Genomic DNA, 24,687 nt, shown 5'->3' with positions numbered 1-24,687 from the left:
GATGCATTCCAAGACCACCCGTAAAAAATGAATTTCTGTGAAGTAGAGGAAAGATATATTTTTGTGTATTTAATGAGTATTTGGACTTTTAAAACCTACTCTTTGCATTTAACAGTCATTCTATAATGTGTCTCAGCTGGAACTACATGTTGTTCTGCCTGACTGGGCTCAGGCGATTAGTAACAGTCCAAGGAAAAGAAATCAAACACACACGTGCTTTTCTAATCAGCAAACTTGTATTAAACAAACAAAAAAGGGTTAACAAAAGCAGTCCTTATTGTCAGGAATAAATTATAGTGCAAGGCGTAAGTCAGCCAAATACAAAGCACAGGAAAAAGCAAACAAAGACAACCTGCACAGGGCCGAAGCCTTTCAGGAGTCCTTTGAATCTTGGAGTCTTGAGAGCAAACAGCTAGTCCCAGAGGTTTCACCTCCCGCGTGCCTGAAAAGGCTGGGTTGAAAAACAAAGACACGGAACAGAAGCTTCAGAGCAGGAACCACAAAGTCATACAGATAAACAGCCACAGTTTGCCTTTTGCCTCTGTTCCCTTTTATACCTTTAGCCCTCATCAAGGGAACCACACCCAGCCCTCAGTATGAGAACCACACCCAGCCCATGTGCTACTCTGATCAACCATTAATCTGTCATGCACAGGAACACAAGGCTACCCTGACCACATTGCGCCCACACCTGCCATTCCCCTCCCTTCGGCCGAGCGCAGGACTGCATGCTAGCCTGGAAAGTAATGCCAACATTATTGGCACGCAGAGTGCTTCGGGAAGCGGGGGGAGTGAAAACTGGGATGCACAGATGCCTCGGGAGGCCAAAAGGCACCCAGGCACAACCTGAGCAACGTGGTATATGCAGTGAGACATGTGCAGATCTCCACGTTAGGGAAACAAAACGGCCACTCCATAAACGTGGAAGGCAGGAAACTCTGGGAAGGGACAGAGGCTAAGAGAAGATCTGAGGGCAGATACTCAGGATCAGCCAACTCTTGGGATGGGATTCTGTAGCCAATTCTATGGACTGGTTCCTGCAGGTACGCCAACCTCAAACACAGGAGAAACTGGTGGATTAACGGGTCATGTATCTGGACACATCTGGGGTCAGATTTCTCTCCCACCACCATCCAGCCTGCCAAAGTGCCTTACCATTCTCTTCCTTCAGGGCCATGCCCAGATGCTCCGGCTGCCCTTCATTTATTTATTTATTTTATTTATTGATTTTGTCCAATACACAATGAGGGTTTTAGTGGGTATATCTATATCTATATACACATAGTAAAATACATGATGAAGGTTATAGAGGAGGTACCCATAGTAAAATATATCTAAAAAATAATAGAAAAGAAAATATAGGAATAGAACATATCAATGAAAGGATAGAATAAGAGATATAGGAATAGAAGAAAGGTATAGGAGATATAGGAGAGCAATAGGACAGGGGATGGAAGGCACTCTAGTGCACTTGTACTCGCCCCTTACTAACCTCTTAGGAATCTGGATAGATCAACCATAGATAATCTAAGGGTAAAGTGTTGGGGGTTTGGGGATGACACTAATGAGTTCCACGCTTTGACAACTCAGTTACTGAAGTCATATTTTTTACAGTCACGTTTGGAGCGGTTAATATTAAGTTTAAATCTGTTGTGTGCTCTTGTGTTGTTGTGGTTGAAGCTGAAGTAGTCGCCGACAGGCAGGACGTTGCAGCATATGATCTTGTGGGCAATACTTAGATCTTGTTTAAGGGGTCTTAGTTCTAAAGTTTCTAGGCCCAGGATTGAAAGTCTAGTCTCGTAGGGTGTTCTATTTCGAGTGGAGGAGTGAAGGGCTCTTCTGGTGAAGTATCTTTGGACATTTTCAAGGGTGTTCATGTTTGAGATGCGATATGGGTTCCAAACAGATGAGCTGTATTTGAGGATGGGTCTGGCAAAGGTTTTGTAAGCTCTGGTAAGTAGTGTGAGATTGCCAGAGCAGAAGCTACGTAGGATTAGGTTTACAACTCTTGAAGCCTTCTTGGCTATATTGTTGCAGTGGGCTTTGGCACTTAAATCTTTTGTTATTAGTATATCAAGGTCTTTAACCTAGTGGGGATTATCTGTGATAATTTGATTATTCAGTTTGTATTTGGAGTTCAGATTCTTCTTCCCAACCACAGGGGATGTCCTGCAGCCAGTCCTTCTTGTCCCAATCAAAGTCAAGCGTGAAGCAGGGGGACATCTCCATCCCATCCTCCACCTCCGTAGTGCTGCTCACCATCACCTTTGGGGTCTCTGCAGAAATGGCAACCCAAGAATTAACTCTGAGATCCTTCCCGCACTGTGGAGGGGAGACAAAGGATTCCCTACAGGACAAGTGGGCTACAGACCAGGGACCCAAAAGGGTCCAAATGTGTAGATGAAATCTGGCCATAAAGGAGGAAAGTCCAGCCTGGACTGAGGGGCTCACCTGCCTTCCGCGGTATCTCCTCCCAACAAGATCGGTAACTCTGCAGGTCTGAAAAGAAGGAGAGGAAAATGGTTTGGGGAGTCCTCCAGGGAGGCAGAGCTGCTGGGACACTGAGACGGGAGGAACAGAGCGAGAAAAGGGATAAACGGGTTGGGGGGGGGAAAGAAATACATTTCCCCCCTGTGAAACTATTCAAGTCCTTCGGATGAGACTTCAGATCCTTCACCCTGCCTCCAAATTGGACTTTTCAAGTCCAGACCCAGCCACCTTCCTGTGTTCCCCTCCATCTTCTGCCTCCCCTTCACTGTTATCCTTCAAAGGAGAACAAACAGCCCCATCCTTGTTTTGGATCCTCAGAGCCCCAAATCCTCCATCTGGAAGTTCAAAAGTGTTCGGAAACTTCAGATCGTGCAGAATGCAGCTGCGAGAGCAATCATGGGCTTCCCTAGGTATGCCCATGTTACACCAACAATCCACAGTCTGTATTGGTTGCTGAGCAGTTTCCAGTCACAATTCAAAGTGTTGGTTATGACCTATAAAGCCCTTCATGGCATCGGACCAGAATATCTCTGGGACCGCAGTCTGTCGCATGAATCCCAGCAACCAGTTAGGTTCCACAGAGTTGGCCCTCTCTGGGCCCTGTCGACTAAACAATATCGTCTGGCGGGACCCAGGGGAAGAGCCTTCTCTGTGGTGGCCCCGACCCTCTGGAACCAGCTCCCCCTGGAGATTAGGATCAGGCATGGGGGAACTGAGACATCTCTCCCAGGCCTATATAGTTTATGTATGGTATGTTGTGTGCATGTAAGTAAGTAAGTAAGTAAGTAAGTAAGTAAGTAAGTAAGTAAGTAAGTAAGTAAGTAAATAATAAGGAGCCAAAGGCTGGATGGTGGGCACTCTCTGTGTGTGTTTTTGTGTGTGTGCATATGTGTGTGTGTGGAAGAGAAGAGCTCAAACACCATTGAAACCACTCCCAAGAAAGTTCCCTCCCCCTCAGGGTGTAATTGTGTAAGGACTCCTGCTAGAATGGGGGTTGGACTAGATGACCTACAAGGTCCCATCCAACTCTAATGATAATCTCTAATCTGTAATCTCTCAAGCATTTGACTGTAAATCACAGGACCGTGTGGATGCTGCAAGGGTGATCAGTGTGAAAAATGGTCATAAGTCACTTTCTCCAGTGTTGCAACTTTGAATGGCCACTAAATGAACTGTTGTAAGTCAAGGACTACCTCTGTTATCACAGGCTGATGTAAAACAATGCTAATTGTGAACTACAGGTCATCTGGATAAACACAAAACCTCTGCAATTGTCCCACCCACTGCTCTTATTCGCTCAGAAGTGCCTCCCTCCAGCTTACCTGAACCTTTAGATCAAGGGTCCCCAAACTACAGGACAAGTGAGCTACAGACCAGGGACCTAAAGGGGTCCAAATGTGTAGACGAAATCTGGCCATAAAGGAGGAAAGTCCAGCCTGGACTGAGGGGCTCACCTGCCTTCCGCGGTATCTCCTCCCAACAAGATTGGTAACTCTGCAGGCCTGAAAAGAAGGAGAGGAAAATGGTTTGGGGAGTCCTCCGGAGAGGCAGAGCTGCTGGGACACTGAGACGGGAGGAACAGAGCGAGAAAAGGGATAAAAGGGTTGGGGGGAAAAAAGAAATACATTTTCCCCCTATGAAACTATTCAAGTCCTTCTGGATGAGACTTCAGATCCTTCATCCTGCCTCCAAATTGGACTTTTCGTCTCCAGACCCAGCCACCTTCCTGACCCAGCCTTACCATTCTCTTCCTTCAGGGCCACGCCCAGATGCTCCAGCTGCCCTTCATTTATTTATTTATTTTATTTATTTATTTTTTCCAATACACAATGAGGGTTTTAGTGGGTATATCTATATCTATATACACATAGTAAAATACATGATGAAGGTTATAGAGGAGATACCCATAGTAAAATATATCTAAAAAATAATAGAAAAAAGATATAGTAATAGAACATATCAATGAAAGGATAGAAGAAGAGATATAGGAATAGAAGAAAGTTAGAGGAGATATAGGAGAGCAATAGGACAGGGGATGGAAGGCACTCTAGTGCACTTGTACTCACCCCTTACTGACCTCTTAGGAATCTGGATAGGTCAACCGTAGATAATCTAAGGGTAAAGTGTTGGGGGTTTGGGGATGACACTAATGAGTTCCACGCTTCGCCAACTCAGTTACTGAAGTCATATTTTTTACAGTCACGTTTGGAGCGGTTAATATTAAGTTTAAATCTGTTGTGTGCTCTTGTGTTGTTGTGGTTGAAGCTGAAGTAGTCGCCGACAGGCAGGATGTTGCAGCATATGATCTTGTGGGCAATACTTAGACCTTGTTTAAGGCGTCTTAGTTCTAAACTTTCTAGACCGAGGATTGAAAGTCTAGTCTCGTAGGGTGTTCTATTTCGAGTGGAGGAGTGAAGGGCTCTTCTGGTGAAGTATCTTTGGACATTTTCAAGGGTGTTAATGTCTGAGATGCAATATGGGTTCCAAACAGATGAGCTGTATTCGAGGATGGGTCTGGCAAAAGTTTTGTAAGCTCTGGTAAGTAGTGTGAGATTACCAGAGCAGAAGCTACGTAGGATTAGGTTTACAACTCTTGAAGCCTTCTTGGCTATATTGTTGCAGTGGGCTTTGGCACTTAAATCTTTTGTTATTAGTATACCAAGGTCTTTAACCTAGTGGGGATTATCTGTGATAATTTGATTATTAAGTTTGTATTTGGAGTTCAGATTCTTCTTCCCAACCACAGGGGATGTCCTGCAGCCAGCCCTTCTCATCCCAATCAAAGTCAAGCGTGAAGCAGGTGTCCCTCTCCATCCCATCCTCCACCTCCGTAGTGCTGCTCACCATCACCTTTGGGGTCTCTGCAGAAAGGGCACCCCCAGAATTAACTCTGAGATCCTTCCCCCACCGTGGAGGGGAGACAAAGGATTCCCTACAGGACAAGTGGGCTACAGACCAGGGACCCAAAAGGGTCCAAATGTGTAGACGAAATCTGGCCGTAAAGGAGGAAAGTCCAGCCTGGACCGATGGGCTCACCTGCCTTCCGCGGTATCTCCTCCCAAGAAGATGGGTACCCTGCAGTTCTCTGCAGGTCTGAAAAGAAGGAGAGGAAAATGGTTTGAGGAGTCCTCTGGAGAGGCAGAGCTGCTGGGACACTGAGACGGGAGGAACAGAGCAAGAAAAGGGATAAAAGGGTTGAGAAATAAAAATACATTTCCCCCTATGAAACTATTCAAGTCCTTCTGGATGAGACTGCGGATCCTTCACCCTGCCTCCAAATTGGACTTTTCAAGTCTCCAGAAACAGCCACCTTTCCGTGTTTCCCTCCATCTTCTGCCTCCCCCAGAGGCTCCTTCAAAGGAGAACAAACAGCCCCATCCTTGCTTTGGATCCTCACAGCCCCAAATCCTCCATCTGGAAGTTCAAAAGTGTTCGGAAACTTCAGATCGTGCAGAATGCAGCTGCTGGAGCAATCATGGGCTTCCCTATTTATGCCCATGTTACACCAACACTCCGCAGTCTGCATTGGTTGCTGATCAGTTTCCAGTCACAATTCAAATTGTTGGCTATGACCTATAAAGCCCTTCATGGCATCGGACCAGAATATCTCTGGGACTGTAGTCTGCCGCATGAATCCCAGCGACCAGTTAGGTTCCACAGAGTTGGCCTTCTCCGGGTCCTGTTGACTAAACAATGTCGTCTGGTGGGACCTAGGGGAAGAGCCTTCTCTGTGGTGGCCCCGACCCTCTGGAACCAGCTCCCCCTGGAGATTAGGATCAGGCATGGGGGAACTGAGACATCTCCCCCAGGCCTATATAGTTTATGTATGGTATGTTGTGTGTATGTCTTTTTAAATTATGGGTTTTTAGATATTTTAAAATATTAAATTTGTATTGTACATAGTTTTTATTATTGTTGTGAGCCGCCCCGAGTCTATGGAGAGGGGTGGCATAGTTACTTACTTACTTACTTACTTACTTACTTACTTACTTACTTACTTACTAACCATGAAAAATGAATTTCTGTGAAGTAGAGGAAAGATATATTTTTATGTATTTAATGAGTATTTGGACTTTTAAAACCCACTCTTTGCATTTAACAGTTATTCTATAATGTTTCTACATGTTGTTCTGCCTGACTGGGCTCAGGCGATTAGTAACAGTCCAAGGAAAAGAAATCAAACACACACGTGCTCTTCTAATCAGCAAACTTGTATTAAACAAACAAAAAAGGGTTAACGAAAACAGTCCTTATTGTCAGGAATAAATTATAGTGCAAGGCGTAAGTCAGCCAAATACAAAGCACAGGTAAAAGCAAACAAAGACAACCTGCACAGGGCCGAAGCCTTTCAGGAGTCCTTTGAATCTTGGAGTCTTGAGAGCAAACAGCTAGTCCCAGAGGTTTCACCTCCCGCGTGCCTGAAAAGGCTGGGTTGAAATACAAAGACACGGAACAGAAGCTTCAGAGCAGGAACCACAAAGTCATACAGATAAACAGCCACAGTTTGCCTTTTGCCTCTGTTCCCTTTTATACCTTTAGCCCTCATTAAGGGAACCACACCCAGCCCTCAGTATGAGAACCACACCCAGCCCAGGTGCTACTCTGATCACCGGTAATAGTCCTTTAATTGAGCCCTCCTTTGCATGGCTGTCCGGCTACGCATATCTATGAACTGGTCTGCAGTGGAATCCAAGGAGGATAGACTGTCTGAGTGGCTGCCTGCCAAATCCCCTGGGCTGTCTGCTGGGTCCTGCGTGCTGTCTGCCCACTCCTCCAAACCAGTGGCCTCATCTTCCTGGCTGTCTGTCACGTCTTCCTGGCTGTCAGCCAGGCTTTCGCACTCACTTTGTGCCGCATCTCTCCCATATGTGGGAGCAACGGCTGGCCCAAGCCCAAACACAACACATGTGATATCCTACCAGTTTCTTTATTAGAGTACAGTAGTACTGTAGAAGAAATTTATAAATTTTTAATGGATTTAATGGATTTAAGCCCCCTTTGAAAACCCATGAAGTAGCGAATCCGTGAAAGATGAAACGCGAGGGATTACTGTACACACATTCCTCAAGTGATGGTGCCTCTGAGGCCCGTTCTAAATTGGAGATTACATGGAAAGAGGACAAATCACTTACTTGATGCTGCTTTGTAGGCACTCTGACGTCTCTCTGCAAGGACAAAAATCAGTGAAAGCTCAAAAGAATCCACCAGAGATCATCCAAACTCTCCTCAGTAGGTGGAAGAACCCCAGGAGATATTTCACAGTCGCTTTGTCCCATCAATAAAGACAGAAAGATCTTCAAAATACAAATGTATCTCCTGATTTGCCCCAAGAGAGACCTGGTGCCTCCGAGGTGGATGGAGGGGAATTGGGGGAAGCAGCTGGGAGGGGAGGGAGGTTCCCATGGAAATCCTTCTCTGCTGCTCTTTGGTCAAAGCCTTTGAGAGGAACAAAGGAACTGGGATGCCTCTTCCCAACTCAGAAGAACATCAGACTGCCTGAATCTCAGCTGAACCGAGACTGGAGTCCCAGCAAGAGGCTGAGATCTCAGATGCTCCCCAAGAGGGCTGGGACAACAGGACAGAAGGAAGCACAGAAGGACTCCCCAAAGGGAAAGACATGGGAGGAATCTCCCCATCTTCCTTCCATCACCCAGAAAATAACACTTACTGTAAAGACAGATCCCAGCAATCCCAGCAATCATGATGATCACAACAGGCACAATGCAGATGCTGATGAGCCCCAGGTTGAATTTTGAATCTGAATAGGGAGAAAGAGCATATAATTGAAGGAGAATCCCGAACAATCATCTCAAGTCATGAATCCAATGCAAGAAGAATTTAAAATCTTCCTCTCCTACCCAAGACTTCCCCTTGTCCTGAAATATCCTCCTTCAGACCCTTTAGGGACCTCCAAATATTTGAAGAAATACAGAAGGAGAATCAAGAGTCAATTTGTAAGATTTAAAGCAACAGGCTACAAAACAATTGTGTACCAATGCCTGTACACAAACACACAAAGCCTGGTGAACAAATAGGATGAACGGGAATTACTAATGCACAAGGGTGAATACGATCTAATGGGAATAACAGAAACCTGGTGGGACGAAACTCTTCAAGAAAAATAGGTCAAACAAGAAAGGAGGTGGAATTGTACTACTGTATACATAAAAGACCACTACATTGTCACAGAGCTATATCCAACCAAAGAAGATAACTCTCTAGAAAGCATATGGGTTAACATAAAAGAAAAAAGCGCAACACTACAATAGGAGTATACTACAGGCCACCAAACCAAACTGATACAATGGACAACCTCGTTACAAGCCAAATAACATAAACACAGTGGTACCTCATGATACGAACTTAATGGGTTCCAGGAGGAGGTTCATAAGGTGAAAAGTTCGTAAGATGAAACAATGTTTCCCATAGGAATCAATGTAAAAGCAAATAATGAGTGCAATTCCTTCAGGAAAATCCCAAACTTTAGAAGGGAGGCGAACAGAGGGCAGGGAGGAGCAGCTAAAGGGGGCGGGTGGAAGAAGCAAGGCTAGGCTAAAGGGTGAGTGGGAAGAAAGAAAGGCAAGGGGGCGCCCCTCCCTTTTCTTTCTTCAAAAAAGGAGAAAAAAAGAAACCCCTTCATCCCAGCAGCAGCTGCTTGGGTTCGTAAGGTGAAAATAGTTTGGAAGAAGAGGCAAAAAAATCTTAAACACCAGGTTCGTATCTTGAAAAGTTCGTTAGAAGAGGCGTTCGTAAGATGAGGTACCACTGTATGCAATAAGCACAACACAACAATAATGGGGGACTTTAACTATCCCAACATCAACTGGAAAACCAACTCAGCACCAAGCAAAAAGTCTGATAGATTTCTCACCAGTCTTGCAGATAACTTTCTAACCCCAAAAGTGGAAGCAGGAACCAGAGAGTCTGCGGAGAGGGGCGGCATACAAATCTAATAAATTGTTGTTGTTGTTGTTGTTGTTATTGTTATTGTTGTTGTTATTATTATTATTATTATTATTATTATTATTATTATTATTATTATTATAGAATAATAATATAGAATGCTGGTGAGACCACATCTGGAATACTGTGTTCAGTTCTGAAGACCTCACCTACAAAAAGATATTGACAAAATTGAACGGGTCCAAAGACGGGCTACAAGAATGGTGGAAGGTCTTAAGCATAAAACGTATCAGGAAAGACTTCATGAACTCAATCTCTATAGTCTGGAGGACAGAAGGAAAAGGGGGGACATGATCGAAACATTTAAATATATTAAAGGGTTAAATAAGGTCCAGGAGGGAAGTGTTTTTAATAGGAAAGTGAACACAAGAACAAGGGGACACAATCTGAAGTTAGTTGGGGGAAAGATCAAAAGCAACATGAGAAAATATTATTTTACTGAAAGAGTAGTAGATCCTTGGAACAAACTTCCAGCAGACGTGGTAGATAAATCCACAGTAACTGAATTTAAACATGCCTGGGATAAACATATATCCATCCTAAGATAAAATACAGAAAATAGTATAAGGGCAGACTAGATGGACCATGAGGTCTTTTTCTGCCGTCAGACTTCTTTGTTTCTATGTTTCTATTATTACTACTAGACCTAATACTAACAAACAGGGAAGAAATGATAGAGGGAATCGAAGTAGAAGGGATGTTGGGTGAGAGTGACCACGTCATCCTAAAATTCAATATAATACAATCACTAACTGCTGAACCCAACACCACTACAGTCCCAAACTTCAGAAAAGCGGACTTCAACAAGCTCAGAGAAAACCTGGAAAATATCCCCTGGAAGGAAGTTCTAAAGGGTAAATCCACGCAGGGAGCCTGAAAGGCCCTCAAAAACTTAATCATAGATGCCCAACACAATACAATCCCTAGGAAACAGGAAAACAGGAAAACTAAAAAGAAACCAGCGTGGCTCAACAGAGACCTCACAGACAACCTAAGAGGGAAAAAAGCCAAATACAAAACATGGAAAGAAGGAAACATAATCAAGGCAGAATTTCAACAAACAGCAAGAATCTGCAAACAAAAAATAAGAACAGCAAAGGCCCAACATGAACAATACCTAGCAAAGAAAGTCAATGACAACAACAAAATAGCTTCTTCCACAACAAGAAGAAAATCAAGGAAACAGTCACTACACTATAAAATGAAGATGGTAAAGAAAACACAGACAACAGAGATAAAGCACAGCTGCTCAATGCCTATTTTGCATCAGTCTTCTTCACACAAAAAGGAACCACCATCCAACCAACCTGCAACTCAACTGCAATAAACAACCCCAGAACTGAAGTCAACATAAATAAAAACACAATAAGGGGGACTTCCGGTTCCAGCGCACAGCTGTATCAATAGAGGGATACACTCCAAGACCAGAGAGGTATTAATACCACTCTATAAGGCCCTGGTCACAACACATCTGGAGCAATGTTCCCTCTAATTTTTTTCAGTGTGGGCAGAAAAGTATAGTGTCTGAGCGGTGGCCCCTTCAAGACTGGGCAGCACAGAAGTCAAAGAAATATAAATAAATAAATAAATAAATATTTATCATTTCTCTTTTTTCTCCCCTTTTTGCTTTCATTTCTTTCTCTCTCTCTCTCCCTTCCTCTCCTTTTATCTCTCTCTCTTTCTTTCTTTCTTTCTTTCTTTCTCTCTTTCTCTTTCTACTCTCTCTTTCTTTCTCTCTCTCTCTCTCCCCTCTTGCTCTCTCTTTTTCTCACTCTTTTTCTCACTTTCTCTCTCCCTCTCTTTCTCTCTTGATTTGTCTCTTGCTGTCTCTCTTGCTTTCTCTCTCTCTCTTGTTCTCTCTTTCTCCTCCTTTCTTCTCTCTTCCTCTCCTTTTCTCTCTCTGTTGCTTTCTTTCTCTCAAACTTTCTCTCTCTCTCTTGCTTTATTTTTCTTTCTCCCTCTCTCTTGCTTTCTTTCTCTCTCTTTCTCTCTCCCCTCCTTTCTCTCTCTCTCTCTCTCTCTCTCGTACACCATGCCGGCAACAGAGAAAAAGAGAGAATGCACAGAGAGAGTGGAAGGCGGCTTGCCGGTCCGCGGCCCCCTGGATGAGCGGCCCCGCATGGCCCCAGCGCTGGACTCTGCCATTGCCTCCGCCCCCATCCAGCTCTCCAGCTAAGAGGCCACCCCTTCACCCTCGCTGGCATCCACAGTGCCCAGCGCCCAGCCCCGCGCCACCTCCACCTCCCAGTAATGCGCTCGACCTCTACCTGCAGGAACGGGTGGTGGGGCGCCATGAAGGGCCACGTTTGAAGGCCGCCACGGCGCCGTTGTTGTTGTCGTTGTCCCAGCGCAAAGCCACGCAGTCCCGGATCGCTCGCTTCTCTGGCCAGCAAAGCCGGCTGCCTGGGAAAGCCACGCGCTTTTTAAACACGCGATTTTCAAATGAACCGCTTTCCTGGCCAGCGCAGGCTTTGCTGGCCGGCGCAGAAAAGCGGCGTGTTTGAAAAGTGCGTGTTTAAAAAGCACGTCACTTTCTTGGGCAGCCGGCTTTGTTGGCCAGAGAAGCGAGCGATCTGGGACCACTTCCACTTCTGCACCACTTCAAACGTTTCTGCGTGGGGGGGGGGGTCCTAATGGCTGTGTGGGTGCGCGCCTGCGAAGCTTAGAGGGAACATAGATCTGGAGTACTGCATTCAGTTCTGGTCGCCACACTTCAAAAGAGATATAGAAACTCTGGAGAAGGTACAGAAAAGAGCAACCACAATGATTAGGGGACTAGAAATCAAGACTTATGAAGAGAGATTGCTGGAACTGAGCATGGATAGCCTAGAGAAAAGAAAGGCCAGGGGGCCCTTGATAGCAGTCTACAGGTACTTGAGGGGTTGCCACAGAGAGGAGGGGGTCATGCTGTTTTCCAGGGCACCAGAGGGCCAGAGGAGAAACAACGGTTGGAAGCTGACCAAGGAGAGATTCAACCTAGAAATAAGGAAGAACTTCCTGATGGTCAGAGCGATCAACCAGTGGAACAGCCTGCCAGCGGAGGTTGTGAACTCCCCAACTTTGGACATTTTCATAGAGGAGATTGGACTGTCATTTGGCTGGAGTGCTATAGGATTTCCTGCTTAAGCAGGGCTTGATGACCCTCAAGGTCCCTTTCAACTCTAATAAATAAATAAATAAAACTCGGAGATCGTGGACTCAAAAGTGCTTTTTTTTTTAAAGAGACAAGCAGACTTTCTGTTTTTTTCCTTTGGAAGATTGTTTCTCATCCAAGAAGCATCTTCAGCTCTGACTGGATGGTGGGGATGGAAGGATTGATATTCAAGGCAGAAGCTTGCCCGCCTCAAAGCTAAAACACCCACACACAAAGTGAGCGACATGGTATATGCAGTATTATGCATATGTTTTTGAAACAAAGCATTGGAGGCGGGAAAGTGGGAAGGATCGGAGGCTAAGAGAGGATCTGAGGGCATTTCATAAGGATTGCCCAAATACAGTGATACCTTGTCTTACAAACTTAATTGGTTCCAGGACGAGGTTCTTAAGGTGAAAAGTTTGTAAGACGAAACAATGTTTCCCATAGGAATCAATGGAAAAGTGATTAATGCGTGCATAGCCCAAAACTCACGGACTTCTGTGTTTTTTCGATGTTGCAGGGGAATCCCAGCATCGCAAAAACGGGCGCTTCGCTGACAACGGAAGTCTGTAGGTGGGGTTTCCCAGCGAAGGGAGCATCAGTGAAATCGCAGCATCGCAAAAACACCGAAGTCCTCAAAACCCCACCTCCGGACCTCTGTGTTTTTGCGATGCTGCGATTTCACTGAGGCTCCCCTCGCTGGGAAACCCCACCTCCGGACTTCCGTTGCCAGCGAAGCGCCTGTTCTTGCGCTGCTGGGATTCCCCTGCTGGAATTCCCCTGCAGCATCACAAAAACACAGAACTCAGGAGGTGGGGTTTCCCATGGAGGGAAGCCTCAGGGAGATCCCAGCAGCGCAAAAACGGGTGCTTTGCTGGCAATGGAAGTCCGGAGGCGGGGCATCCCAGCAGCGGTGGTGGGTTTGTAAGATGAAAATAGTTTGTAAGAAGAGGCAAAATAGTCTTAAACCTCGAGTTTGTATCTCAAAAAGTTTGTATAATGAGGCGTTTGTAAGACGAGGTATCACTGTATTCTGTTGCTTCCTTTACATCCCATGAAACCAGTTCTATCGTTTGGTCCCTGCAGCTTCACCAACCTCAAACACAAGAGAAAGCAGTGGATTAAAAGCTCAGTTATATTCACATCTGGGGTCAGATTTTTCTCCCACCATCCTCCAGGCTGCCCAAGAGCCCACTCTCACCCTTCAGGGCCATATCCAGAGGATCCTGCAGGCCGTCATGCTCCACGTGGCACTGATAGTGGCCCCTCTCTTCGGGATCGATCCTGATGCTGAGCCAATAGTGGTAGGTCCCATCCGCATTGGGGGCCACGGACCCATGGAATGTATCCTCCAGCCAGACCTCTCCATCCCTTGTCCAGGAAGCATCAATCTCCCTGGGGTAGAAGCCATCCACGCGGCAGACGTGCGTCTCCATCTCATCCTCCACCTCCGGCTTGCTGCTCACAGTCACCACTGGAGGCTCTGCAGAAACAACACCCCGAGAATTAACTCTGAGCCCCTCCAGAGACTGGAAGGCAGATTAAAAAATTGGAAGGGCAGGAAAGTCTCCCAATACAGTACTTAGTTTCAGCCCATGTATTTGCTGTTGATCCACTACAGCTTGCAAGGGCAGATAGTGTGTTTCATGTTAATGGCTGCCTGGCAATAAGAACCAAGCAGAACGTCCTGCATCCTAGAGAGGTGCTGGGAGGGGAGGAGGATGAGGATTCCCTTCAGGGCAACCAGGCTACAGACCAGGGATTCAAAGGAGTCTGGACCCAGATGCTCACCTATCGTCTGCAGCGCCTCCTTCTGGTAAGACAGGTATTTCTCCAGGCACTTGATACAGATTTCCTCCAGGTAGACTTTCTTTCTCTGATTATATCCTGGATTAGCATCCCATTTCCTCTGGGTGATCTGGGCCATGGGGTCGAGAGCCACCCACGTGAAGGTCTCCATGTTGAAGGTGATGAAGGTCTTCCCATCATGGCCATATTGGTTAAACCCTCTTTTTCTCCCTTCTGCGCTGAGTTCACAGCCATACATCCCCTGCAGTGTGTGAAGGCCTATAAAGAGGGAGAGGAAGATGGTTTGTGGAGTCCCTAGGAGAGATAGAGCCCCTCTCCCACACTGAGACACTTTTTATATATATATATATATATATATATATATATATATATATATATATATATATATATATATATAAATAATTAAATTTTTTATTACAACAAACAAAAATAAAAATTACTTAAAGAAAAGGTGCCCAACACTAATAAACCCCACCACCATTTAGGGAGTTAAATTATTTGCAATAAGTTTCAATTTCTTCCTTGGCTCCGGTTTACATTTCTTTACATACAAAAAGTGATTGGAGTTTATTTTTCACATTGTCGTCATAAATTCTACTTAAGGTATAATTTTTCACCTTATTCCATCGTGCCATCAGCTTCTCCAATTTATTTTCATCAAAGTTATTTAATCTTATTTCCATAATTTCGAAGTGGATGTGGTCCACCATGTACCAGTACCAATTCTGGATTGTCCATTTATTGCTATCCTTCCACCCTAATACCACTACTACTTGAGCGCTTTTCAAAGCTGCTGTTTTGATTTCTTTAAATTCTCGTAATTCCCCATATTTAACTAGTGTTGCTAATTCTTTCGTGATTATCCAATTAATGTTTAGCATATTGTTAATTTCATTCTGTACTTCCTTCCAAAATTTTTGAACGCATTCCCAGAGCATATGCATAAAAACTCCTTTTATTTGGCAACCATGCCAGCAATTTCCTTTCCCTTTCCTCTGGAAGTGTGCTAGTTTTACTGGCGTAAAGTACCATAGAAACATAGAAACATAGAAACATAGAAACATAGAAACATAGAAGTCTGACGGCAGAAAAAGACCTCATGGTCCATCTAGTCTGCCCTTATACTATTTTCTGTATTTTATCTTAGGATGGATATATGTTTATCCCAGGCATGTTTAAATTCAGTTACTGTGGATTTATCTACCACGTCTGCTGGAAGTTTGTTCCAAGGATCTACTACTCTTTCAGTAAAATAATATTTTCTCATGTTGCTTTTGATCTTTCCCCCAACTAACTTCAGATTGTGCCCCCTTGTTCTTGTGTTCACTTTCCTATTAAAAACACTTCCCTCCTGGACCTTATTTAACCCTTTAATATATTTAAATGTTTCGATCATGTCCCCCCTTTTCCTTCTGTCCTCCAGACTATACAGATTGAGTTCATTAAGTCTTTCCTGATATGTTTTATGCTTAAGACCTTCCACCATTCTTGTAGCCCGTCTTTGGACCCGTTCAATTTTGTCAATATCTTTTTGTAGGTAAGGTCTCCAGAACTGAACACAGTATTCCAAATGTGGTCTCACCAGCATTCTATATAGTGGGATCATAATCTCCCTCTTCCTGCTTGTTATACCTCTAGCTATGCAGCCAAGCATCCTACTTGCTTTCCCTACCGCCTGACTGCACTGTTCACCCATTTTATGTAAGATTTTCCTCCTCATCTCTCTAATTCTTGTGTTCTTTATCTTATATATATTTTCTACTACTTCTTCCATCTCGTTTTCATTAATCCGTAATTCATTTTGCCAGTATCTTGTTAGGCCTTTAATCACTCCCTTTTCCACTTGTAGAAACATGCTATAAATCTTACTAGCCTGTCCTTTTGAATCATTAATCTTTTCTTTCAATATTTTCTCTGGACAGTTTTCTTCTCTCAAAAATGCTTCTTTAATCTCACTTTTATTCAAATATTTGCATATTGCATTAATCTGCAACCATTTTTGTTGGCCCAACCACCCTTCCCCACACTGAGACAGGAGGAACAAAGCGAGATAAGGGATTTAAAATGGTTGGGAAATTTAAAAAAAATACAGCTATTTAGGTCCCTCTGGATGAGACTTCGGATCCTTCATCCTGCCTCCAAAATGGACTGTAGGTCTCCAGACACAGACGCCTTCCCATATTCCCTTCCATCTTCTCTGTCCCTCAAAGGTTCCTTCTGGGCACAGCTCCGGTGTTCCCCACCTCAGGTGCAAGCAAAAGGGGGTGGGGAATTCCGGCGGGGAATTCCCATGCAAGCAAATGGGAAATCCCGGTGGTGACAGTCACAAGGCAGGGGAATCGCTTCGTCAGTCAGAGAGCGCAGGCGCAGTAGGAGAGCCCACGGACCCGGGCTCAGGTTCGTAAGACGGAAAGGGTTTTTAAGACGAGGCAAAGAAATCTTAAACCCCGGGTTCGTATCTCAAAAAGTTTGTATGACGAGGGGTTCATAAGACGGAGGTATCACTGTATATGTTTAATTTTATTGACCATTTACATTTTCATTCCTATGAGTAGTTATCTGCTTTGCCCAGGGTACATAATGCTATTAAAGGCAGCCCTGGGGTTTAAGGGAGAGAAGGCCTCTCCATTTGCCCCCCTTCTCCATCCTTCATCATGGTGCTCGGGCTCTAAAGCTGGACCGAACCCCTGATCCTGGCCAGGAAATGGGCAATGGGCAAATTTCCCTTTGGCTTCCAGGGATCAGAAAAGGCACTGCAGAGGTAAAGCTTTTTAATGCCTGCAAGTTCCATAGGGAAATGTTTGTCATGGGTCTAGGATAAACTTTAATTATTGCAAAAGAAAGAATAAACATATTTTAAAAATATTTTTTTTAAGTATGGCAGCAGCCTTTCCTCTAGGAAGGACCCTCTTTCTCCCCTCTTCAGGTTCCTGGGGAGGGGAATATGGGGCCAGCAGAGCCACCTGACCCATCGCTCACCTTTGCTCTGATTGTAGCGACTCCTCAGAATCTCCAGGCTTTCTTCGAATGCCTCTTCAGTGAGATGTAATACCTCTTTCTCTGTCTCCCTGTATTGGGGATCCTCCTTCCCCAACTTCTCCATCCAGGGAACTCGAGGCTGCATCTTCCTGCTGTTGCTATCATAGACACTGAAGAGTTGGTCATCCACATAACCCACAGAGACAAACTGGGGCTCCCCCTGACTGGGCTTCAAGATGGCGGTAGAGAAAAATTTCAGGGAGTGGGAGGAGGCGCCTGGAAGATATACAGAAGGGCAGAGTTAGGGGGGCTTCAGGTGAGGCTACAACCTCTGTATCTGAAATAAACGGAATTGAGTCAAGAAACGGGGCAGATCCTCCCAGCACCAGAAGCCAGGAAGCTTGCCCGAAGTAAGGAAGGGAGACCCAGGCAGAGTTGTTTTGTGCTGAAGGCAGCCCAGAAGTTTGTGAATTGATCTGATCAAGTACTTTCAGACAACCTCCACTTTGGGAGGCAGGAAAAGGATTGCGCTGGGTATAATTCACTAAGGCTACTACCGGGATGTGTACATAGAAACATAGAAGTCTGACGGCAGAAAAAGACCTCATGGTCCATCTAGTCTGCCCTTATACTATTTTCTGTATTTTATCTTAGGATGGATATATGTTTATCCCAGGCATGTTTAAATTCAGTGACTGTGGATTTATCTACCACGTCTGCTGGAAGTTTGTTCCAAGGATCTACTACTCTTTCAGTAAAATAATATTTTCTCATGTTGCTTTCCCCCAACTAACTTCAGATTTTGTCCCCTTGTTCTTGTGTTCACTTTCCTATTAAAAACACTTCCCTCCTGGACCTTATTTAACTCTTTAATGTATTTAAATGTTTCGATCATGTCCCCCCTTTTCCTTCTGTCCTCCAGACTACACAGATTGAGTTCATGAAGTCTTTCCTGATACGTTTTATGCTTAAGACCTTCCACCATTCTTGAAGCCCGTCTTTGGACCCGTTCAATTTTGTCAATATCTTTTTGTAGGTGAGGTCTCCAGAACTGAACACAGTATTCCAAATGTGGTCTCACCAGCGCTCTATATAGCGGGATCATAATCTCCCTCTTCCTGCTTGTTATACATCTAGCTATGCAGCCAAGCATCCTACTGGTAAATGATTTAGCTTTACTAGATAAATGGTCAAAGCAATGGAAACTGCAGTTTAATGTTTCCAAATGTAAAATAATGCACTTGGGGAAAAGGAATCCTCAATCTGAGTATTGTATTGGCAGTTCTGTGTTAGCAAATACTTCAAAAGAAAAGGATTTAGGGGTAATGATTTCTGACAGTCTCAAAATGGGTGAACAGTGCAGTCAGGCGGTAGGGAAAGCAAGTAGGATGCTTGGCTGCATAGCTAGAGGTATAACAAGCAGGAAGAGGGAGATTATGATCCCGCTATATAGAATGCTGGTGAGACCACATTAATTAACTGAATTTAAACATGCCTGGGATAAACATATATCCATCCTAAGATAAAATACAGAAAATAGTATAAGGGCAGACTAGATGGACCATGAGGTCTTTTTCTGCCGTCAGACTTCTATGTTTCTATGTTTCTACTTGCTTTCCCTACTGCCCGACCACCCTGCTCACCGATTTTGAGATTTTCAGAAATCACTACCCTTAAATCCTTCTCTTCTGAAGTTTTTGCTAACATAGAACTGCCAATGCAATACTCAGATTGAGGATTCCTTTTCCCCAAGTGCATTATTTTACATTTGGAAACATTAAACTGCAGTTTCCATTGCTTTGACCATTTATCTAGTAAAGCTAAATCATTTACCATATTACAGACGCCTCCAGGAATATCAACCCTATTGCACACTTTAGAGTCATCGGCAAATAGCCAAACCTTCCCTACTAAACCTTCCCCTATGTCACTCACAAACATATTAAAAAGAATAGGACCCAGGACAGACCCTTGAGGCACACCGCTTGTAACCTGACTCTGCTCAGAATATTCGCCGTTAACAATAACTCTCTGATGTCTACGCTTCAGCCAGCTGCAAATCCATTGAACTATCCAGGGATTAAGTCCAATCTTCACTAATTTATCTATCAGCTCTTTATGTGGAACCGTATCAAAGGTTTTGCTGAAGTCCAGGTAGGCAATATCCACGGCACCACCTTCATCCAACACCTTTGTGACATAGTCAAAGAAATCAATGAGATTAGTCTGACATGATTTGCCTTCAGTAAAGCCATGCTGATTTGGGTCCAATAAGTTATTGTTTTTTAGGTGCTGATTTTGTCCTCTTTTTGAGTAGAGTTTCCATCATTTTAACTACAACTGATGTCAAGCTAACTGGCCTGTAGTTACCAGCTTCTTCTCTACTACCCTTCTTGTGGATAAGCACAACACTGGCCATTCTCCAATCCTCAGGAACATCTCCTGTTAACAAGGATTGGTTAAACAAATCAGTCAGGGGGGTAGCAATGACAGATCTTCTGCTGTCATAACCTGCCTTATTTGCTATACATGGACACCCTGATCTTATCATATTGGATAATGCTCCTCAATTCACCTCAGCCACTTTTGAGTATTTTTTGGCATGGTTAGGAATTCACCATGGCTTTATAGGACCTTGTCATCCAGCCAGCAATGGTATGGAAGAACGAATGGTCTGTACGACGAAGGAATCATTAAGCAGGCTTATCCAGGGCACATGGAAACAAAGAATATCAGAATTGTTAGCTCAACATACGACACCCAGTAACTCATAAAACTCCAGCTGAGTTACTAATGGGGTGTAAATTATGAACAAAACTTGATCGCCTGCACCCATTGTATGTCTCATCTTCAGTGTTTCCAGAAAAACCCATTCGGGTGTTTCAAGTGGGTGACCTAGTGTTTGCCCGCTGTTACTCAGAGAAAAAGACTTGGTTGCCAGGAAAAATCTCTAGCTTGAAGGGGTCTCGATCTTACATGGTAACCCTTGAGGATAGTCATGAATGGCATCGCCACATCGAGCAATTGCGTCAAAGGGTCCCCTCTGACTAGAGCAGAAGATAATTGTCCTGGCATTTGTCCAAACTTGGAGTTATCTGATGATGAAACAGACAGTCTTTATCTATCTATCCCTGATGGACTTGATGGCCAATCAGTTGGCACTGAGGAGTTGCCCCCTCGATCACCACCAGTAGTGGTTGATCCACCCACATTCTGGGCGAACGTGGAAATGGCCAGCACATTTAGAAGGTTTTGTATGTGCCAACTAAAAGGAGAAGGGGTGTAATGTATTAAGGCTATTACTGGGGCATGTATGGGAAGAGGTCATAATGGTTTAAGTAATTGGTCATTAGTGAGGCTGTGCGACATCCTCCATTCTTGTTTTTAGATACATATTTCTCAAACAAACTTTGTTTGCTTATATCGTGGGCTCCTGATTTAACGCTGGGGATCCTAAGTAGACTTAGGACAAGGGGGCCCTCCCTAAAGCTCATAGGTAAGAAAGTGAGGACAAATCAAGGGAAATATTTCTTCACCCAGAGGGTCGTTGGTTTATGGAATTCACTTCCAGAAGAGGTCATGACAGCTGTCAGTCTTGATAGCTTCAAGGCAGGATTAGACAGATTCATGGATGCCAAGGATATAGATGGTTATTGAAACAGATGTCCAAGTGCTGCCTCTATGTTGGTTGAGGCAGGCAGGATTCCCTTGAGTACCACTTGTTGGGGGTCAAGGGAAAGGGAGGGTCTTGCCTTCTCTTTCTGCTCAAGATCCCCATGGACAATTGGCGGGCCACTGTGTGACACAGAATACAGGACTCGATGGGCTTTGGCCGGATTCAGCATGGCTCTTCTTATGTTCTTACTTGACTGACCTCTGGAAGGGGGTTGACCTTATCCTTGGGGGGGGAGTGTGTCTGTGTGTGTCTGTGTGAGGGGCAGCAGAGTTCCACCTACTCTTTGAGGTCTATTTTCAGAGGGGCCAGAAGGCGAGGAGGAGTGGACAAGAAAGAGTTAAGCTTTGGTGGAAAGAGAAAGAGGGGGAGAGAAAGAGAGGGAGAAAGAGAAAGAAAGGAAAAAGGAGAGAGAGAGAGAAAGAGAAAAGGGGAGAGAGAGAAAGAGAGAGAGACAGAGAGAGAAAGAGAGATACAAACTGGGGCAGCCCATGACTGGGCTCCGAGATGGAGGTAAAGAAATACAACCTCGATGTCTGAAATAAATGGAACCGATTTGAGAATCGAGGTGGATCCTCCCAGCACCAGAAGCCCAGAAGAGTCGCCAAATAACAATAGCAATAGCATTTAGACTTAAGATACTGCTTCATAGTGCTTTTACAGCCCTCTCTAAGCAGTTTACAGAGTCAGCCTGTTGCCCCCCACAATCCGGGTCCTCATTTTACCCACCTCGGCAGGATGGAAGGCTGAGTCAACCTTGAGCCGGTGGTGAGGTCTGAACTGCTGAACTACAGCTAGCAGTTAGCAGAAACAGCCTGCAGTGTTGCACTCTAACCACTTTGCCCAAAGGAAGGAAGGAAGATGCGGGCGGAGTTGCTTTGTGCTGAAGGCAGGCAGGAAGTTTGTGAATTGATCTGATCAGGGGCAAATGCCGCTTTCAGACAACCGCCACTTTGAAGGGAAGGGAAAGGGCTGCGCGTGGGGGCTCCTAGGTAGACTTGACTGGCCTCTGGAAGCTCCAACCCTCGTCTTGTGAGGTGACGGTGTGTGCGCGTGCGCGCGCGCCCCAGGGCCAGCAGAGTTCCACACGCCCTTTGAGGTCCCTTCTCTCATAGGGGCTGAAGGGGAGGAGGAGCGGACGAGAAAGAGTTAAGCTTTGGGAGAGAGAGAGACAGATAGAGAGAGATTCCTTGAATAGATTTCCCCCCCCGCAAAAAATCCTACCCCCGAAGCGACTCACCGACGCTGCTCCCTCGTAGAATAGCCATCACCAACACCAGAAGCAAAGGGGGCGCTCGGCCATTAGGACCGCGACCCTCAAAGTGCGCTCCGTTTTCCGGCAGGCACAAGCCAACAAAGTGAGCAAAGGATCACCAACCCAGAGCAAGCCGGTGATTGGGCAAGCTCAACCAGTAGGAAAAAGGTATGCCTATGTCGTCATTGTTTGCTAAGCAGAAGACCAGGCGCAACCAGTGAGAGGAGCGGGACAAGGAAAGCGACAGTTCCCTCAAGAAACCCCCTCCCACCCATTCCGCCTTTTGAGGAGAGGATCAGAACGGGGGGGCGCTGGGAGAAGAGGGAGGGCTCTCAAATAATTAACTGTTGTGGCTACGATCCTTGTTATTATACTTTTTGGGCTTACATAAATTAGAGCTACGTCGCCTTCGATCCGATCTAAATGTAGTTCTTAGAACTCACTACCGGACTCAATTGTGTCAACCCCTAACCCCCAACATTTCTCCCTTAGACTCTCCACGATTGACCTCTCCAGGTTCCTAAGAGGCCAGTAAGGGGCGTACATAAGTGCACTGGTGTGCCTTTCGTCCCCTGTCCAATTGTCTTTCCTTTCTCTCACTTATCATATACTGTATATTTTCTTCCTTTCATATATCCTCTCCTCTAAGTCCACTTTACCCTTATATATATTACTACATGTCTATTTTTCTTCCTATGTATTTGTGTATTGGACAAATGAATAAATAAATAAATAATAAATACATAAATATCTACAGTCGTCAGCGCACCGTTGTGCTTACCGTCCCTGTCCTCTTATTTATCTGTATTTATTTTGTTTATGTTTATAAACATATGTTTATGTTTATTATTTTACTGAAAGAGTAGCAGAGGCTTGGAACAAACTTCTAGCAGACATGTTTGGTAAATCCACAAGAATGGAATTTAAACATGCCTGGGATAAACAGATCCATCCTAAGATAAAATACAGGAAATAATATAAGGGCAGACTAGATGGACCATGAGGTCTTTTTCTGCCGTCAATCTTCTGTGTCTATAGTATACCAATACCTGCTATCTTATTGATTTTCTGACTGACTGACCAACTAACTAAGTAAAATTATTAAAATTAAAATTAAACATAGAAACATAGAAGATTGACGGCAGAAAAAGACCTCATGGTCCATCTAGTCTGCCCTTATACTATTTCTATGTTTATCCCAGGCATGTTTAAATTCAGTTACTGTAGATTTACCAACCACGTCTGCTGCCAATTTGTTCCAAGCATCTATGACTCTTTCAGTAAAATAATATTTTCTCACGTTACTGCTAATTTTCCCCCCAACTAACGTCAGATTGTGCCCCCTTGTTCTTGTGTTCACTTTCCTATTAAAAAGCTATTAAACATTAAAATTAAAATGAATCACCTGCTACAATGTCCTACCTGTCAATGAATACTTCAGCTTCAACTGTAACAATATATGAATACACAATACTGGAGATTTAAACTCAATGTAAATTGCTAGAAACTCAACTGCAGAAAATACAACTTCAGCAATACTGTGATCAATGCCTGGAACGCACTACTTGACTCTGTGGTTTCTTCCCCAAACACCAAACACCTTAGACTATTTACAGTCAGCCTCCCCCATTCCTAAGAGGTCTGTAAGGGGGGTGAACAGGGGTGGGCTGCTGCCCGGATTTGGGGGGGAACGCAGTGGGGTAGTGAAAATGGAGGTCCACCCCAGAGCACCCAATTTGCACTGAAATATATTGAAAGAAAATGCATAAACCACGCCAACAGTGTGGTAGTAAAAATTTTGGTAGCCCTTCACTGGGCATGCATAAGCGCACCATTGTGCCTACCTAAGCTGTACAGCTCCACTCCGTGTCCACTCAGTGAAGCAGTGGAAGTGATGTGCCGGTGTCTGGAGGATGTCAGGATCTTGATGGGTGCCAAGACAAGACCGAGTGGCTGTGGGTACTGCCTCCCAAGGACACCTCCATCTGTCTGTCCATTACCCTGGGGAGGAATTATTGCCCCCCCAGAGAGGGTCTGCAACCTCCTCGATCCACAGCTGACTTTAGAACACTATCTTTTGGCTGTGGCGAGGAGGGCATTTGCCCAGGTTCGCCTTCTCTGTGGAGGCCTCCTTAGGGTCCCGTCAACCAAGCAATGTTGGCTGGTGGGACCTAGGGGAAGAGCCTTCTCTGTGGGGGCCCCAGCCCTTTGGAATCAGCTCCTCCCAGAGATTCATACTGCCCCCACCCTCTTTGCCTTCTGAAAGAGTTTAAAGACTCATCTTTGTCGCCAGGCCTGGGGTCATTAGATCTTTCCCCCTGACCAACGAGTATTTTTAGTATGATTTATTGAGTGAATGTTAATGAATGTTTTAAAGTTGGA

General features: G+C 44.7%; 1 protein-coding gene across 1 annotated transcript in view; it reads right to left on the bottom strand.

Annotated features, from left to right (window-relative positions):
• Positions 1-22,373, bottom strand: part of LOC139159142 (uncharacterized) — a 35,841-nt gene extending 13,468 nt beyond the window's left edge. Inside the window, exons 1-12 of the mRNA XM_070736496.1 lie at positions 22,291-22,373; positions 17,378-17,653; positions 14,381-14,656; positions 13,791-14,072; positions 8,159-8,248; positions 7,623-7,655; positions 6,819-6,917; positions 5,527-5,645; positions 3,813-3,992; positions 2,678-2,763; positions 2,452-2,561; positions 353-451 (exon numbers count right to left, since the gene is read on the bottom strand). Coding sequence (XP_070592597.1) covers positions 353-451; positions 2,452-2,561; positions 2,678-2,763; positions 3,813-3,992; positions 5,527-5,645; positions 6,819-6,917; positions 7,623-7,655; positions 8,159-8,248; positions 13,791-14,072; positions 14,381-14,656; positions 17,378-17,653; positions 22,291-22,318 — 1,678 coding nt within the window. The 5' untranslated portion in view covers positions 22,319-22,373. The remainder of the gene's footprint in view (positions 1-352; positions 452-2,451; positions 2,562-2,677; positions 2,764-3,812; positions 3,993-5,526; positions 5,646-6,818; positions 6,918-7,622; positions 7,656-8,158; positions 8,249-13,790; positions 14,073-14,380; positions 14,657-17,377; positions 17,654-22,290) is intronic.
• Positions 22,374-24,687: the final 2,314 nt, after the last annotated feature.

This window comes from Erythrolamprus reginae, chromosome 2 (genome assembly GCF_031021105.1).
Source record: "Erythrolamprus reginae isolate rEryReg1 chromosome 2, rEryReg1.hap1, whole genome shotgun sequence".
Classification (NCBI taxonomy): domain Eukaryota; kingdom Metazoa; phylum Chordata; class Lepidosauria; order Squamata; family Dipsadidae; genus Erythrolamprus; species Erythrolamprus reginae.
Note: the sequence above shows the minus strand (reverse complement) of the source record. Positions and strands in the feature narration are given on the sequence as shown.